At 53.2% G+C, this 17,151-nt stretch overlaps 1 protein-coding gene and 1 long non-coding RNA gene across 2 annotated transcripts; both read right to left on the bottom strand.

Moving 5' to 3' along the window:
• Window positions 1-551: 551 nt before the first annotated feature.
• On the bottom strand, window positions 552-11,187 carry ATP6V1B2 (ATPase H+ transporting V1 subunit B2). The gene is made up of 14 exons (XM_021543064.4): window positions 11,067-11,187; window positions 8,931-8,986; window positions 8,227-8,325; window positions 6,996-7,089; window positions 6,819-6,896; window positions 6,222-6,361; window positions 6,017-6,118; window positions 5,452-5,549; window positions 3,897-4,020; window positions 3,284-3,434; window positions 2,916-2,998; window positions 2,729-2,833; window positions 2,086-2,215; window positions 552-1,999 (listed from the first exon to the last, which is right to left on the bottom strand). The coding sequence occupies exons 1-14, from the start codon at window positions 11,173-11,175 to the stop codon at window positions 1,863-1,865; spliced, it is 1,506 nt and encodes a 501-aa protein (XP_021398739.1). The 5' UTR covers window positions 11,176-11,187; the 3' UTR covers window positions 552-1,862.
• Window positions 11,188-13,244: 2,057 nt separating this feature from the next.
• On the bottom strand, window positions 13,245-16,665 carry LOC146765588 (uncharacterized). Its single transcript, XR_014949846.1, has 2 exons — window positions 16,493-16,665; window positions 13,245-16,409 (listed from the first exon to the last, which is right to left on the bottom strand). It is a non-coding gene; the product is annotated as an uncharacterized LOC146765588 (long non-coding RNA).
• Window positions 16,666-17,151: the final 486 nt, after the last annotated feature.

Here is a 17,151-nt window from a genome sequence, read left to right as displayed (position 1 = left end):
GTTTGGTTTGTTCATTCCTGGGTTTGATTTGGTCATTCCTGGTTTAGTTCACTCCTCGGTTTGCCATTCCCGGGTTTGGTTTGTTCATTCCCAGATTTGATTTGGTCACTCCTGGCTTGCCCATTCCTGGTTTTCCAGGCCCTGTGCCAGGCTCAGGCTGTCCCCAGCTGGGACAGGCTCTGTCCTAACCCCGGACCCTGCCCAGGGCTGAGGAGGGGTCTGGGGTCACTGGCTGACCCCCCCCAGTGCTGACCATACCCAAAATCACAGCCAAAGCGGGGCCTAAAGCTCATTTTCCAGGAGTTTAAGGTTTCCAGGCCTCCCCCAGCAGAGGGATCACATTCCCTGCACATTCCTGCAAAGCCTTTCCCCGTGACTGAGGCTGAAGGTCAGACCCTCCTCCTCCTCAGTCACCAGCTCCAAGGACAGTGGGGGTTGCTCCAGTGACCTTTAATCCTCCCTGAAGCTGCTCCATTCCCATTCCCTGGGGACAGGAGGACTCTGCTGAACAGCCCAAGTGGTTTTTCACCCCAGAATCACCGAAGCTCCCCTTGGTTCAACACCTTCCATATTTAATTTATTTAGAGATTCTCTACATTAAAGTGTTTTCATGCCAACGCTTCCGCCCTCGCAGCCTGACCTCGGGGAAAAGAGACTGGACACAGCTTTGGGTGGAATGCACTGGAATAAAGTCGCTGCTGCAGCCACAGAGAACACGGAACAAAGCAGAGAACTGCACATGGAGACATTGGGAAAGCTGGAATTAGCACATTCCAGTCATGTTAGCACCTTCCCAGACGGTGCAGGGAGGTGCAACATGCTCTGCTGAGCCAGAGCAGAGCTCAGACTACAGGAAAGCCTGGGAAAAGCGTGGAATTGTGCCAGCAGCAGCAGCAGCAGCGGGCCCGGAGCCTCGGCTGAACCCGTTGGAAAAGGAACAACACGGAATCGCCCAGCCAGGATTGCAGAGTTTGGGAATGCTGAGCTCGGGGCTGAGGCAAATCCATGCCTGGAGTGCAAACCACAACAGCTCCAGCCAGGGCACGGGCCCAGCACGCCTGGAGCAGGTTTGAAATATCCTTTCTCACCTTAAAAGCTGCCTTTTTCGTTAACTCCTGCTGCCTTGTGTGCACAGGCCAGGTTCAACAGCTGAGCTCACGCCAGCACACCTGGGCCAGGTCTGAGGTTGGTTTTCACCTCGCAGCAGCAGCAGCACAAAGCCTTGAACCGCCAGGAGTCTGCTGAGCCCAGACTGAGCTGCTGGCTCTGTCTGGCATCTCCAGAATCCAACCAGAAAAGGGCGAAGGAGGAAATTTACTCTGCAAACTTCAATTTACAAGCTGTAATTCAGTAATTAAGCTTTATCCTGCTGCTTTCAGGTAGCACCTCACTGGCCTTGGTCCTCTGAAAGGACAAGGACTTCTCCACCTTTGCTGGTGGGGAAGTCCCTGGTGTCACCTCCACATCCTCATTTCACACAACCCTTTCAGAATGTGCAGCCCTGGTTAAAAACCTGCATTTTTAACCAAGGGATGTCATCCTGCAAGTCACATTTCCTCTTTCACGTTTTCTAACCCATGGTTTCAAAGCAAAGGTTTGCAATTTCTGCTCAGGCTCAGCCTTGAGAACCTCCACAAAAAGCTAATTTCAAACCCCAAACCTCGTGGTGGCTATTGCACATTTTCAGAGCATCCTCCTGGAGATGCAAGCTGTGGGAGAAGGGATATTTTCCAAGCTGCTCCCAGTGGGAACACTGCCACAAAGCGTCACCTGCTGCTGGCTTGGAGCTGGGAGGGCGACAGGGAAACACCAACACATGGAGAAGGAAACCAAACCACGGAGCAGGGGCGCAGGGAGCCGGGCTAGTGCTTGGCATCCCGAGGGTAGAACTCGGCCAGCGTGCTCTGGGGGATCCTCTTGAGCATCTCCTTGGGGAAGATCCGCAGCAGCTGCCAGCCGATGTCCAGGGTCTCGAACACCGTGCGGTTCTCGTAGGGCCCTGCGGGGAGGGACAGCGCGGGGCTGGCGGGGCAGGGCACGGCCTGGCACCAGCCCTGCCCCGCTGGCGGCTGCTGCCATCCTTACCCTGAGCGATGAAGTTCTTCTCAAACTTCTGCAGGAACTCCAGGTACAGCAGATCGTCCGAGGTCAGGGCCTCCTCGCCCACCACGGCCTTCATGGCCTGCACGTCCTTGCCGATGGCGTAGCAGGCGTACTGAGGGGGGAGCAGGGCTCAGGGAGCCTGGCAGGGCCCTCAGACATCCCCTCATGCCACCCCTGCCACGGCAGGGACACCTCCCACTGCCCCAGCTTGTCCCAGCTCGTCCCAGCCTGGCCCTGGGCACTGCGGGGATCCAGGGGCAGCCACAGCTCCTCTGGGAATTGCCAGCCCCTCCTCGCCCTCACAGCCAGGAATTCCTTCCCAAAATGCCACCTAACCCTGCCCTCTGGCAGTGGGAGCCGTTCCCTGTGACCTGCCCCTCCCTGCCTTGTCCCCAGCCCTTCTCCAGCTCTCCTGGAGCCCCTTCAGGCTCTGAGCTCTCCCTGGATCCTTCTCCTCTCCAGGTGAGCACCCCCAGCTCAGCTGTTCCCTCCTCTGATCATCCCCAGCTCCTCTTCAAACTCAAACCCTCTCACTGAACACTCGTGGAGGCATTAAAGCAGCCTCAGGGATGCTGTGGATCCCAGCCGGGCAGCCACGGGTGTGCTGGAGGGGTTTGGTACCCACCAGCTGGTTGGACACGTCTGCGTGGTCCTTCCTGGTCATGCCCTCGCCGATGGCCGACTTCATCAGCCGGGACAGGGAGGGCAGGACGTTGATGGGGGGGTAAATCTGGGGGAAAACACCCAGAATTAACAGGAATCCTTAAGGAATTACAATAACCCAAGCACCCTGTGAGCATTGAGGCACACACCTGCCTGTTGTGCAGCTGCCTGTCCACGTAGATCTGTCCCTCAGTGATGTATCCAGTCAAGTCAGGGATGGGATGAGTAATATCTGTGAAAAAAAGAGTTTTTAACATTTTCAGCCCTTTTATATCCACTTCAGCAATGAGCTGCAGCTTTTTGTTGCCAGGTGACTTCAGCAATTATTCCCTCCACAAATCCCAAATGCTCTTGGATTTGAGCGACGAGCACCAAGCTTGAGCCCTCAAAGGGCCAAGCATTTTTAAAAGAAGGCAGCCAAAACCCAGACTAGGAAGGGAACCTGAAGGCCACAGGACTGCTGTGCTGCTGTGTGCCCCCGGGGCAGCTCTGGGAAGTTTCCCTGGCCGTGACTCACCGTCGTTGGGCATGGTGAGGATGGGGATCTGGGTGATGGAGCCGTTCCTGCCCTCCACGCGCCCGGCGCGCTCGTAGATGGTGGCCAGGTCAGTGTACATGTAGCCAGGGAAGCCACGGCGCCCAGGCACCTCCTCCCGAGCTGCTGACACCTGGGGCAGCCACAAAAACATCCCCAAGGAGTCAGAGCCAGCCCAGGGAGCTGCTGCCTGCACTGGGCACTTGCACCCCTGAGGTGTTTGTCAGCACAGCCATGTGTGACAGGACAAGGCAAACCCAGAACTAGGGTATCAAACTGCTGATTCACGGAATTATGGCATGGTTTGGGCTGGAAAAAACCTGAAATATCATCCAGCACCACCCCCGCCACAGCAGGAACACCTCCCACTGTCCCAGGCTGCTCCAAGCTCTGTCCAACCTGGCCTTGGACACTCCCATGGTGGAACTGCCACCAGTGAAATAAAACCCAGCCAACCAAGGATCAGCTACAATCCTCCTCCCAACCATCCCAGTGAATGTTAATCCCAACAGCTGGAGCAGCAGCTTGGCTCCTCACTTCACAGCACGCCTTTCTGCCAACAAGCACGTTAATTAACACCTTAACGAGCACCCACCTCTCGGAGAGCCTCGGCGTAGGAGCTCATGTCTGTCAGGATGACCAGCACGTGCTTCTCACACTGGTAGGCCAGGAACTCGGCCGTGGTCAGGGCCAGGCGGGGCGTGATGATGCGCTCGATGCTGCAACACAACCCTGCTGTCACCTGCCACGGACACCTGGGAGCCAACGGGGCTGCCAGGCACCACCTGCAGCCCCAGCATTGCAGCTGCAGCCCCGGCGCTGCATCTGGAGCAGCACTTCAGCTGCAGCACCAGCATTGCAGCTGCAGCTCCAGCACTGCACCTGGAGCAGCATTTTAGCTGCAGCACCAGCACTGCACCCAGAGCTCCTCCAGCATTGCACCTGCAGCTCCACCACCACCAGCATTGCAGCTGCAGCTCCAGCACTGCACCTGGAGCAGCATTTTAGCTGCAGCACCACCATTGCAGCTGCAGCTCCAGCACTGCACCTGGAGCAGCATTTTAGCTGCAGCACCAGCACTGCACCCAGAGCTGCTCCAGCACTGCACCTACAGCTCCAGCACTGCACCTCGAGCAGCATTTTAGCTGCAGCACCAGCATTGCAGCTGCAGCTCCAGCACCGCACCTGGAGCAGCATTTTAGCTGCAACACCAGCATTGCAGCTGCAGCTCCAGCATTGCACCTCAAGCAGCATTTTAGCTGCAGCACCAGCACTGCACCCGCAGCTCCACCACCAGCACTGCACCCGCAGCTCCTCCTGCACTGCACCCGCAGCTCCTCCAGCACTGCACCCGCAGCTCCTCCAGCACTGCACCCAGAGCTTCTCCTGCACTGCACCCGCAGCTCCTCCAGCACTGCACCCGCAGCTCCTCCAGCACTGCACCCGCAGCTCCTCCAGCACTGCACCCGCAGCTCCTCCACAGCACTGCACCCGCAGCTCCTCCAGCACTGCACCCGCAGCTCCTCCAGCACTGCACCCGCAGCTCCTCCACAGCACTGCACCCGCAGCTCCTCCTGCACTGCACCCAGAGCTTCTCCTGCACTGCACCCAGAGCTCCTCCAGCACTGCACCCGCAGCTCCTCCAGCACTGCACCCGCAGCTCCTCCACAGCACTGCACCCGCAGCTCCTCCAGCACTGCACCCAGAGCTCCTCCAGCACTGCACCCAGAGCTCCTCCAGCACTGCACCCGCAGCTCCTCCAGCACTGCACTGCACCCGCAGCTCCTCCTGCACTGCACCCGCAGCTCCTCCAGCACTGCACCTGGAGCTCCTCCAGCACTGCACCCGCAGCTCCTCCTGCACTGCACCCGCAGCTCCTCCTGCACTGCACCCAGAGCTCCTCCTGCACTGCACCCGCAGCTCCTCCTGCACTGCACCCGCAGCTCCTCCAGCACTGCACCCGCAGCTCCTCCTGCACTGCACTGCACCCGCAGCTCCTCCTGCACTGCACTGCACCCGCAGCTCCTCCTGCATCGCTTCACTTGCAGCGCTGCAGCCTCAGAACCCCTCCCCAAGCTGACCTGCACCAAGCCCCACGCCAGGCTCCCTCCGCCCGGGCTGGCTGTCCCCCTCAGGGGGCGGCCACTCACGTGGGGTCGTTGGCCAGGTTCAGGAACAGGCACACGTTGTCCATGGAGCCGTTCTCCTCGAAGTCTGACTTGAAGAACCGAGCGGTTTCCATGTTCACCTACAGCACAGTTCTGCGTTTGGCTTGGCACATTTCCCAGCCAATTAAGGGCTGATGACTCATTAATAACCCACAGCAAAGACCTCCATCCATCAGGTTCCTCTACGCTCCCAGAGTGAGCAATTTCTGGAATTCCAGGCTGGAGAACAAGTCTGAGATACTTGATCCCGATCAGCCACGCTTTGTTAGATTCATGGAATGGTTTGGGTGGGAAGGGACCCCAAAAACCTCCAGTGCCATGGGCAGGGACACCTCCCACTATCCCAGGATGCTCCAAGCCTCATCCAGCCTTGGACACTCGCAGGGATGGAGCAGCTACAGCTTCTCTGGGCAGGCTGTTGCAGAGGCAGATCCCAGCCTCTGGGATTCTCACCCATTTTTTAATTCCACACACACAGAAGCTGCTCAGACTCTCAGAATCTCACCGATTCCTCCAGCCCCACCTTCCCCCAGCACTGTGGGCTCACCCCCATGGCAGCAAAGACGATGGCAAAGTTCTCCTCGCTGTAATCCATCACATCTTTGGATTTCTTCACCAAGCCAGCCTGGCGACAGATCTGAGCTGCAATCTAGGCAAGAAATAGTCCAGGGTTTGCACCTGATGCTGTTCCACACCCAGAATTAAATTTACTTCTGGCTCCCAGCGGGTTTAGAGCAGCTCTGAGGCCTCACCTCGTTGTGGGGCAGCCCAGCAGCTGAGAAAATGGGGATTTTCTGCCCCCTGGCAATACTGTTCATGCCATCTATGGCAGAAATCCCAGTCTGGATCATCTCCTCTGGATAGATCCGACACTGGGGGTTGATGGGCTGGCCTGTGGGAATTTGGGAGAGAACACAAAGTCATTGCCTGGATGTGCTGGGAGCTTTATCAAACACCCTGAGCAATGGGTGCAACCCCCAGTGTGCCACCAACAGAGCTCTGGTGCTCCTGGTCACACCTGAGCCTTTCAGAGCCCAAGATTGGTGTTAAATGTTCCTGCCAGTGGTCAGAATGACCTAAAACCCTGCCAGGTTACCAGCACTTCACCTTTAGGTGTTGCAGAATTAAGTTTACAAATAACAAGGAGCATCTTCCAAACACTGCAGAAAATTTTCTGCTCCCTTAGGTCATTTTATTAATTAGAATTGGATGCCATACACATACTCAAAATTGAGATGAAGCTCCTCCCAAGTAAGATCTTGTGTTCTAAACCAAATATATAAATTCAAAAAGCTGGAACACACCAGGTTTGGCTTTACCCCCCCCTCAGAAAAGGATTAAGAACAAACCCATGATGTCCAAGAAATCCTCAGCCAAGACAATGGGGCCTCTGTCGATGGGTTTTCCTGACCCATTGAACACTCTGCCTATAGAAAACAACAATAAAAATGAGAATTATTGTGGAAAGCAGTTCATTTTAAACAAACAAATCTGTTCACTGCTCAGGTGCCCAGGTAAATCCTCACCCAGCATGTCCTCCGAGACCGGGGTCCGCAGGATGTCCCCGGTGAACTCACAGGAGGTTTTCTTGGCATCAATCCCTGAAGTGCCTTCAAATACCTGCAAATGCAGCAGGAAAAATAAAAATAAACCACGGGACAGGAGTTTTGTGCTTCACAAAGTAAAGCCAGAGTGCTGCTTCACCTGCAGCCCCTGGGGCACAAAGCAGGAGCTGCTCTGGAAGGGCTTCAAGAGCTGAAAACACCACAAAACCCTGCTTTACCAAAAATCATTAATTCATCAGCAACAACCACCAAACCTGGTGCAACTCCCTTGATCCCAAGTGTTTTCCCCCTGCAAAGTTCTCCAGGTGCAATAAAGTGAACGAGAAGCAGCTTTCTGGGAGAAATACCAGCAGCCACCCAGCACAGGGCTGGTCTGGGATCCAGCACTGCAAATTCCAGGGGATTCCTTGAATCCAGCAGCAAAGGAATCCAGTGGGGTGGAAATAATTCCAAAGTGGGGTGGAAATAAATCCAAAGTGGGGGATGGAAATAAATCCAAAGTGGGGGGTGGAAATAAATCCAAAGTGGGGGTGGAAATAAATCCAAAGGGTGGTGGAAATAAATCCAAAGGGGGGATGGAAATAAATCCAAAGGGGGGATGGAAATAAATCCAAAGTGGGGGTGGAAATAAATCCAAAGGGTGGTGGAAATAAATCCAAAGGGGGGATGGAAATAAATCCAAAGGGGGGATGGAAATAAATCCAAAGTGGGGGTGGAAATAAATCCAAAGGGGGGGGGTGGAAATAAATCCAAAGGGGGGATGGAAATAAATCCAAAGGGGGGGGGGGGTGGAAATAAATCCAAAGGGGGGGTGGAAATAAATCCAAAGGGGGGTGGAAATAAATCCAAAGTGGGGGTGGAAATAATTCCAAAGGGGGGTGGAAATAAATCCAAAGGGGGGGTGGAAATAAATCCAAAGTGGGGGTGCAAATAATTCCAAAGTGGGGGTGCAAATAATTCCAAAGTGGGGGTGGAAATAAATCGAAGGTGAGGGGTTGGAAATAAATCCAAAGGGGGCGTGGAAATAAAAATGTCACTATGCACTGTCAGAAATGTCCTAAAATTGTTGATGCCACCTGCACTGGGAGGAAGCAGGTGATTTGTTGTTTTCATTGGAAAAGAACTGATCTCCAGACAGGTTTTTGGCTCATCCTGACTAGCCAGTGATGGAAAAAGAGCCTCCAGCTCCTACCTGCACCACAGCTTTGGAGCCACTGACTTCCAGCACCTGCCCACTCCTCCTGGTGCCGTCGGGCAGGGTCAGGTGCACGATCTCGGCGTACCTGGGGAACTGGGGCAGGAGGGAAGGCATCAAACTCCAGCCAGAAAACAACAATCTCCAGCTCCCAGCCTGGAAACAACTCGGTTTTTGAGAATAATTTCATCATCAGAACGCAGGATATTAAATCTCCCAGGTTAAAGGCGTTTTTTATGGGAATAAACAATATTTGCACGGTTGGAGCTGCCAGAATCAGTTCTAAAAACTCCAAACAGTGGCAGAAAGCCCCGGTGCAGCCTCTGATAAGAAGAAAAACCTGCAGCAGTTCTGACCTTAAGAGCAGCCTGAAAAGAAGCCAGGAGTGCCCACAGCTTCCTTTTCCAGAGCACTGATGTGGAAACAGAAAGGTCAAGAACAAAGCAAGCAGCTCCTCTTCAGCCTGGAATTTCACCAGCATTCCAGGGGTTTGGTAAAACTCAAGCTCTGCTTCCTTTCCTTCCCCAAGAACTGCCCCTTTCCTCCAGCCTTAGAGGAATTTCCACGCTCCCGTTCATCCCAGCAGTCAGAAATGTTATCAGAACGGCTCTGGGCAATTTCCCAGCAGTCTGGATTTGAACTTCCCCAGCTTTTCCTGGCAACTCTCTCTCCAAAATCTCCATGGACAGGTGAGAATTTACCTTAACCTGGTCCAGGATAACCAGGGGCCCGTTCACACCCGACACGGTTTTGTAGGCTGCAAAAAACACAAGGCAGGAGTCAGGCACTTCCTCAGGAATATCCCATTTTCCATTCCATTTCCCATTCCACCCCTTCCCTACCCCCAGGCTCAGATTTGGGCCTGATTTCTGTTTATTAGGAACTCCACAGGAAGGATTAGGGACAGCATTGGGTGTCCAGCATTTTTCCTGCTACCTGGAGGTGATCCCACTGTTTATTCCCCATGAGAGGAATTCCTGGTGCATTTTCCCTGCTCCTGGAGGTGATCCCAGTGTTTATTCCCCATGAGAGGAATTCTTGGAGCATCTCTCCTGCTCCCAGAGGTAACATTGACATGATCCAAATTTTTCCCTCTCCATGACAGGAATTTATGGAGCATTTCCCTGCTCCTGGGGGTGACACTGATGTGATGATCCCAGTGTTTATTCTCCATAAGAGGAATTCTTGGAGCATTTTCTTGCTCCCTGGAGGTGATCCCAGTGTTTCCCTCTCCATGACAGGAACTGGGAATGGGATCTGGGAACTGGAAACAGCAACAGGGAATGAGATTGGGAACTGGGAATGGAAACAGCAACAGGAAATGGGATTGGGAACAGGACTTGGTATGGGGAACGGCAACTAGGAATGGGATTGGGAAGAACAACAGGGAACGGGAACTGGGAATGGGAAGAGCAACAGGAAATGGGATTGGGAAGAGCAACAGGGAACAGGAACAGCAACAGGGAATGGGACTGGGAGTGGGAACAGCAACAGGGAAAGAGATTGGGAATGGGGAAAGGGAATGGCATTGGGGATGGCAATAGGGAATGGGATAATCTGGAATAGGAATGGGATATAGGGAATGAGATAGGTAACGGGGAATGTATTGGGATTAGTAACAGGGAATGGGATCTAGGGAATGGGGCTGGGATAATCAGGAATGGGATTGGGAACCTGGATATAGGGAATGGTACATAGGGAACAGGGCCAGGATAATCTGGAATGGGAATGGGATATAGGGAATAGGATAATCAGGAATGGGACTGGGAACCAGGAAAAGGACATAGGGAATGGGAACCAGGAATGTGGCCAGGATATAGGGAACAGGGAATGGGGCAATGGGAATCAGGAATGGGAAACAGGGGATGGGATTGGGATATTGGGAATGGGGTAATGGGAGCCAGGAATGGAGGCAGGATATAGGGAATGGAAAAGCTGATCCTGAGTGAGGCATTTCACGTGGAAAAGCTGTCCCTGAGTGAGACATTTTGTGTGGAAAAGCTGTCCCTGAGTGAGACATTCCATTGGAAAAGCTGTCCGGGGTTAGGCATGACCCTGAGTGAGGCATTGCACCCCGTGACTGTCCCATGAGCTCCTTCCCCGATCGGCCGCTCGGCACTTCCTCGGCAAACCCAACGCAACCCGGAACATTCCTCAGCGCCCGTTCAGGGAAAATCCAGCATCTCCATGGAAAACGCTGCAGTCAGCCTGGCTCCAGCCCTGCCAGCAGCCTCGGCTCCCGAGTGAAGGGCTGGAGCGCAGGGCTGGGCTCGGCTTCCGAAGGATCCGGAGATTCCCAAGGGATCCTGAGAGTCCCAAGGGATCCGGAGATTCCCAAGGGATCCTGAGAGTCCCAAGGGATCCGGAGATTCCCAAGGGATCCGGAGAGTCCCAAGGGATCCGGAGATTCCCAAGGGATCCTGAGAGTCCCAAGGGATCCGGAGATTCCCAAGGGATCCGGAGATGAGTCCCAAGGGATCCGTGCCCCGGGAGCTGCAGGGCAGGGCCCGGTGCCGTTCAGGGCCCGGGGAAAGCCGTTTGATGGCACTGCAGCCCGAAAAACCCCGTCAGCCGCGCTGCCCTCTCGGGATGTGACCACGGCCGGCACTTCCCCTTTCCCACCCCATTTCTCAATCCAGCCTTAAAGCACAGACTCCATCCCACCCCCACCGCCTCCAGCTCCCGCAGCAGGCTGCGCTTCGCGGGCTAATCACGGCGTTAATGAATTACAGCCCGAGCTGCTCTGAGGGGGCGGGCGCTGCGGCCTGGCCGGGCCCGCGGCCCCCGAGGCGGGCGGACCCCGCAGCCCCCGCAGCCCCCGGGCCCCCCGCACTCACTGAGGCGCGGCTGGGACAGGAAGTCGCGGGTCAGCGCCGCCGCCTGCTCGCGGGGCCCGCCGGGCCCGGCGCCGTTCACGGCCCCGCGCAGCGCCCGCACCGCCGCCATTTGCACCGCTCTGAGGGGCGGCCGCGCAGGCGCGCTTATAGCGCGGCGGGACACGCCCACCACGCACGGGACACGCCCATCACGCACGGGTCACGCCCATCACGCACGGGACACGCCCAGTGACGCACGGGTCACGCCATCACGCACGGGACACGCCATCACGCACGGGACACGCCATCACGCACGGGACACGCCATCACGCACGGGACACGCCCATCACGCACGGGACACGCCCATCACGCACGGGACACGCCCATCACGCACGGGACACGCCATCACGCACGGGACATGCCCACAGGCGGAGGGGGGCGGGGCCGGAGCTGTCCCGGGTTCTGAAAGGGAAAAGGAAAAGGAAAAGGAAAAGGAAAAGGAAAAGGAAAAGGAAAAGGAAAAGGAAAAGGAAAAGGAAAAGGAAAAGGAAAAGGAAAAGGAAAAGGAGAAAAGGAAAAGGAAAAAGGAAAAAGGAGAAAAGGAGAAAAGGAGAAAAGGAAAAGGAGAAAAGGAAAAGGAAAAGGAAAGGAGAAAAGGAGGAAAGGAAAAGGAAAAGGAAAAGGAAAAGGAAAAGGAAAAGGAAAAGGAAAAGGAAAAGGAAAAGGAAAAGGAAAAGGAAAAGGAAAAGGAAAAGAGAAAAGGAGGAAAGGAAAAGGAAAAGGAAAAGGAAAAGGAAAAGGAAAAGGAAAAGGAAAAGGAAAAGGAAAAGGAAAAGGAAAAGGAAAAGGAGAAAAAGGGAAAGGAAAAGGAAAAGGAAATTTGGTCCAATTCTGTTTTAAATTGACATGTTATGAAATAATAGGAATCTGTCCCTACTCACTATCAGATACCTAACTGGCTTGTGGCTATCCTATGTCCCTGGCTATCATCTAATTTATTTATTTTAAAAAATACAAGATAGTAAAAAAAAAAAATTATATAACAATACAAAAATAACATAACAAAAAAACCCACAAAAGCAGAGTACAAAAAGAAAGAAACAAAACTCATTTATCCTGGTCAACATAATTTTCTGGCCCTAGTGGCAAACATGTTGTCCTGGCTGTGAGATCAGCATGGATTCCATTTCCCATCTGCTGGAGGTGGGGCAGGTTCCTTGTCTCTCCCAAGAACAATGTCTCCCTGGGGAGAGATCTTCTGTTCATGGCCATTAATGACTCCCTGCATGGCTGGGAAAGTTCCATCAGCCCATGGGGAGATGCTCCGCCCAGAGGGAGGAGCCAAGCATTCCTACCTGCAGAAAATCAGCATTTTTGGGACACCAGGGCAGCCCTTGGCTGGATCCCCAGAGGAGCAGCTTCTTCCTGCTGGATCCCCAGAGGAAGACCAGGCCCAGCTCCTCCATCCCCAGACTCCAGAGAAAACTCCACCCTTCTCCAGATCCCCGCTCCAGCAGCATTCCATCTGCCCCTCCAGAGGAGCAGCCACCATTTCACTGGGCTGTTCCCAACACCCTGACTCCTCAGGGTGGCAGGGCTCTGACTCCAGCACTAGTTGTGTTTGTACTAATTACATTTTAAAAATTATTTTTATTTAGTTTTTCTCCTAGTAAAGAACTGTTATTCCCGTTCCAATATCTTTGCCTGAGAGCCTTTTTTAAAATTGTGTTAATTCAGAGGGAGGGGGTTTACCTTTTCCATTTCGCAGGAGGCTCTTGCCTTCCTTCACAGACTCCTGTCTTTTCATACCAAGACACGTATGTACGATGTCCACAGATGACAGCAGCGCTGCCGTGGAAAGAGTCTCTGCAATTTTTACTTGCATAGATTTGGAGAGGCCAAGACTGTTAAAAAGTTCCAAGTTCCCTTGGTGCCATTTCTCCCGCGCTCCTGGGGGAAAGCCCATAAAGATAATGTCCCTTGTGTTGGTGAGGTTTCTTACCTCCATTTCCAGGTGTTTGTACTTGTTCACTTTCTCTGCAGGGGCTGTCTCCAGCCATGATTTGGCTGTTTTGTATCATACTGTCACATCCACGACAAGTGCACGGGTGTCTTTCACAAATACCAGAAATATTCCTTGTTGGAATCCCTTATGTGTGTGTCTTGGTTTGAAAAGCAAAACCAGTGAGAGGCTCTAAGTCAGAAATACAATTTATTAGGAAAATGGAATAAAGAACTAAATACATACAATAGCACAAAAGAAGAACCACAGACAGAGTCAGAGACACAACCTGACACTCGCTGGCTGGGGCCGTGGTGGCAGATGTGGTTCTGTCCAAGCGGTGCTCCTGCAGACTGATGGAGTTTCCCTCTGGAGGTCCAGTGTGTGGGATTCCATAAAATCAGAGGGTTTTGGGCACGCTGCAAAAGGCCTCAGAGGCAGCAGGATGGTGATTAGAGCTAAGCAGTAGCTGTAAGATTTGTCAGCAGAAAAATTATACAAGAAGTAGAAAAGGACAAATAGAACAATGGTTTGTGTATTAATGTGTGGGTAGAATTACTCCCTAAGTTGCAGAAAAGTTTATCTGGTGAGATATTAGGAAGGTCTAAGCTTAATAATGGAGCTCTGTGCATTGTATCTTGAGGCTGATAAGCAAGTATTGTGTTCAAAATAAACGAGCATTGTTCTAACCAAAGGTACGTGTGCTTATAGTGATTGGATAGAACTACTGTCAATATGCTTTTGCTTTGTGTGACTGGTCAAAAAGTTTATAAAGTAAGTTGTAACATTAAGTTCTTGGTCTGCTGCCTGGGATGTGAGCTGCTGGCACCTTCCCATTGTCACAACCATGGAATGAGACTGGTGCTGGGAAATAAAGAGCTCGAGACGCGTTCCTCAGCAGCCCCGTCCCGTTGGGATTTGTGCACAGCCCCCGGCCCGCGATACAGCATAGAGAAGGTCTCAGCTGTTCCCCTTGGAAGAGGGGATCTCCTTGCTGTCTGCAGAACCCATGATATCCTTGATGGCATCGTTTGGCTCCTCCCTCTGGGCGGAGCCTCTCACAAGAGAACGCTGTGATCTTCCCAGCCGTGTGGCTGAAAGAACAGCTCCTCCTGGAGGGACTCATCTCTGAGTCACGAGATAAGGAAAGAAAGGGACTGCAGCTCCAGGTGGTAAGGGAATACACCCCAGTATTCTAACCTAGGATGGTGTGGTTCTTTGAACACTACCCAGTCCTTCTTTTTCGCCTCTCCAAGAAGCAGTTCGGAGATGTAATTGTGCCTCTTGATTCAAGGTAACATTTGCGAGAAGCCAATCATAAAATATGCATTTTTCACACTGTCGGTAGGAGAATTTTACTCGCAGTGGAGCTACTCAGGGTGTAGCTCCCTGGCGTTTTGTCACTTTTTTGGTGCTGGAATTTATAGGTCCCTCCATGTACATGATGGTGCGAGCCCTGGGCTTCCCCTGGCTGATGGTGGTCTTGGGGTGCTGGAGGTGGCCCACGCCCCGCTCTGCCGGCTGGTCAGCAGAGGATGGTCAGTCAGGGATGCTTTCCTGGAATTCCATACCCCAGGAATTCCCTCAGATTAAATTAAAAATAAATGCTCAGATAAAAGTAGGAAAGTTTAGAAGGTCCTTCCCTGCACTCATAGCTTGAATTCCCTGAGGAAGGGTCTGCTGTGGCTTTTTCCTGTGGGAACCCAGGGCTTCCCTCTGGCTGCCCTGGGACCCTAGCAGGGCTCAGGAACCCCCTGGACAGAGCCCCAGAGACACTGGCTGTGATCTCTGTCCATGGAAAAGAGTTTTCAATCTTACAGGATCAATTACCAGCTCTGAGGGTTTGATATAAGCAATAATTAAGTGTGGCAAAAGTGGGTGCAAAAGTAAAATTTTAGGATTCTAGATAAGGGGTCCAAAGGGGACAAGGTGGAGGAAATTGGGTGTGCCTTGTCCTTTTTCTCCTTCTTCATGCCCTCCATGTCTCACTGTGGTGTTGGCATTTTTCTGTTGGTTCAGGCTGGGGACACACTGTCCAACGTAGGTGACAGATATTGGCACGTTCTTGTAAATGCAGCCCAGGGAGTTTCTGGTATTGAATGTTTGTCACATCCCACTGAGGGCAGAGCCCCACACGCTGCCCTGCAGGACAGAGCTGGGCAGGGCAGCAGAACATGTGAGAGATCAACAGAATAAACAACCTGGAAACCAGCACAGACCAATTATGGCTTCTGCTTTGGCAGCGGGGCACAAAGACTTTCTACAATCTCAGAATCATCAATAGCACAGATTCTGACATTTCCCAATGTGATAAGGCTCCTGTTAACTGTTCAAATGAATCATTAAATTACTGAATTATGATTTCTGCTCTGCTTCACCCAGGCCATCCTGGAGTGCGCCATGAAACCCAAAAGCTACAGCACGGAGGAAGCCCAGCGGGAATTGCCCCTCATGGAGGCAGAAAATGTGGAATAGCTAGGGAATGTGTGCCCTGCTTTGGAATTATAATTATGGTCACACAATATGGACATGAGTGCAGCCACAGCCGGCTTAGCTGTCCCCAGACCCCTGAATCTCCAACCGCCGGGATTTGGAGGCTTCGTCCATTCGGTGAAGCTGCTGTGGGACTCGGAATCAGCTGGCAGTAAAGATGTCACTGCAATGTCACCGCTCCTCTGGGGACACTAAAAACCCCTCATTTGTGCCGTGGTGCAGTCTGATGCTTTGTGCTACGTCTGTGCTACTCGGAGCTGCTCGCGTGTCCTTCCCAACATACATCAAATCGATTTATTCTTTTCAAGAGCTCTAAAGAAACCAGGGTGGGAATTAGGGTTAGACTTGGTATGTGTAGGAGATAGAACTCGTGCCATTTCCAGTATGATATGTGTGATATTGAATATTTGTTGGAGTGTACACGTTTGTATCAGGAGTGACCCAAACCTGGTGTGTGTTGGAACCCGATTTACGAGTAAAAGGATGTGGCTGGGCAGGAGATGGGGATGGGCCATGGCTGGGGAGATTCGGGACCCCAGGCGCTGATCACCGCGTGAGCGACCCGGGATGGATCTCATGGAAATCCTCGGGCAGATCCGTGTGAATGCAGCGTTCCGTAAACTCCATCAAGGGATTCACCAGCTCCTGACACTGAATTGTTCTTCTTCATCACCAAAAAGAAAATCTCATTAAGCTACGGACTCTGGATGGAAGAAAAGCCTGACTGCCGAAATCTTGGCCTCAGGTGGAATTTTCCCTGTAAAAACCGCTGGTGCCAGGATGGAGGTGTGGGCATGGAGGAAATCCTCTGCTGAGGCTGACTCCTGGTGCCGACCCCGGGCTCGGCTCTGTTCTTTCCTTGTGGCTGGCTAGATAGAATTGGATTGCAAATAAATATTTTATTTTTTCATTTTACTTCAGCTGGACAAATTTTCACCTATAACAGACTCACCAAAAGCAGTTAGATCGGTGTGTTTCATGTGGCTGTGTCAGGTGCTGCCAACAGGGCGGGGGGTCTCGGAAGCTCAGAGGGGAGATCCTGGCAGAGAATCCGCATTTTCTCGCACGATTCCAGAGCGGGGATTTAACCCGCCCCGAACCCCCGGGGGCCCTCGGGGTCGATTCAGGAGGGGTTGTGTCGGCTCCGCCCTGAGGGGGAGCGGCCCGCCCTCTTCCCGCCTTTTTCCCGGTCTTTTCCCCACCCTTGTCCCCGCCCTTTTCCCGCCCTCGTTCCCGCTTTTTCCCGGTCTTTTCCCCACCCTTCTTCCCGCCCTTTTCCTGCCTTCCTTCCCTGCCTTTCTTCCCGCCCTCCTTCCCGCTCTTTTCCTGCTCTTTTCCCCTTCCTCCTTCCCGCCCTTTCCCGTACCTTTTTTCCTCCCTTTTCCCGCCCTCCTTCCCTCCCTCCTTCCTGCCTTTTTCCCGGTCTTTTCCCCACCCTTTTCCTGCCCTTTTCCCCGCCCTCCTTCCCGCCATTTTCCCACCCTTTTCCCGCCCTTTCCCCCGCCCTCCTTCCCGCTTTTTTCCCCGCTTTTTTCCCCACCTTTTTCCCCGCCCTTTTCCCCGCCCTCCTTCCCGCCTTTTCCCCGCCCTTTCCCCCGCCCTTTTCCCGCC

Source organism: Lonchura striata, chromosome 22, assembly GCF_050655825.1.
Source record: "Lonchura striata isolate lonStrDom1 chromosome 22, ASM5065582v1, whole genome shotgun sequence".
NCBI lineage: Eukaryota > Metazoa > Chordata > Aves > Passeriformes > Estrildidae > Lonchura > Lonchura striata.
This window is presented reverse-complemented; position numbering and strand designations above follow the sequence as displayed.

Excerpts from the sequence above, each read along its gene's own strand:
- ATP6V1B2 (XM_021543064.4), bottom strand. The coding sequence starts at position 11,175 with ATGGCGGCGGTGCGGGCGCTGCGCGGGGCCGTGAACGGCGCCGGGCCC. Across the intron at positions 7,090-8,226 it reads GCTCCAAAGCTGTGGTGCAG|GTATTTGAAGGCACTTCAGG; the intron begins GTAGGAGCTGGA and ends CTGCATTTGCAG. Across the intron at positions 6,119-6,221 it reads CTGGGCTGCCCCACAACGAG|ATTGCAGCTCAGATCTGTCG; the intron begins GTGAGGCCTCAG and ends TTTCTTGCCTAG.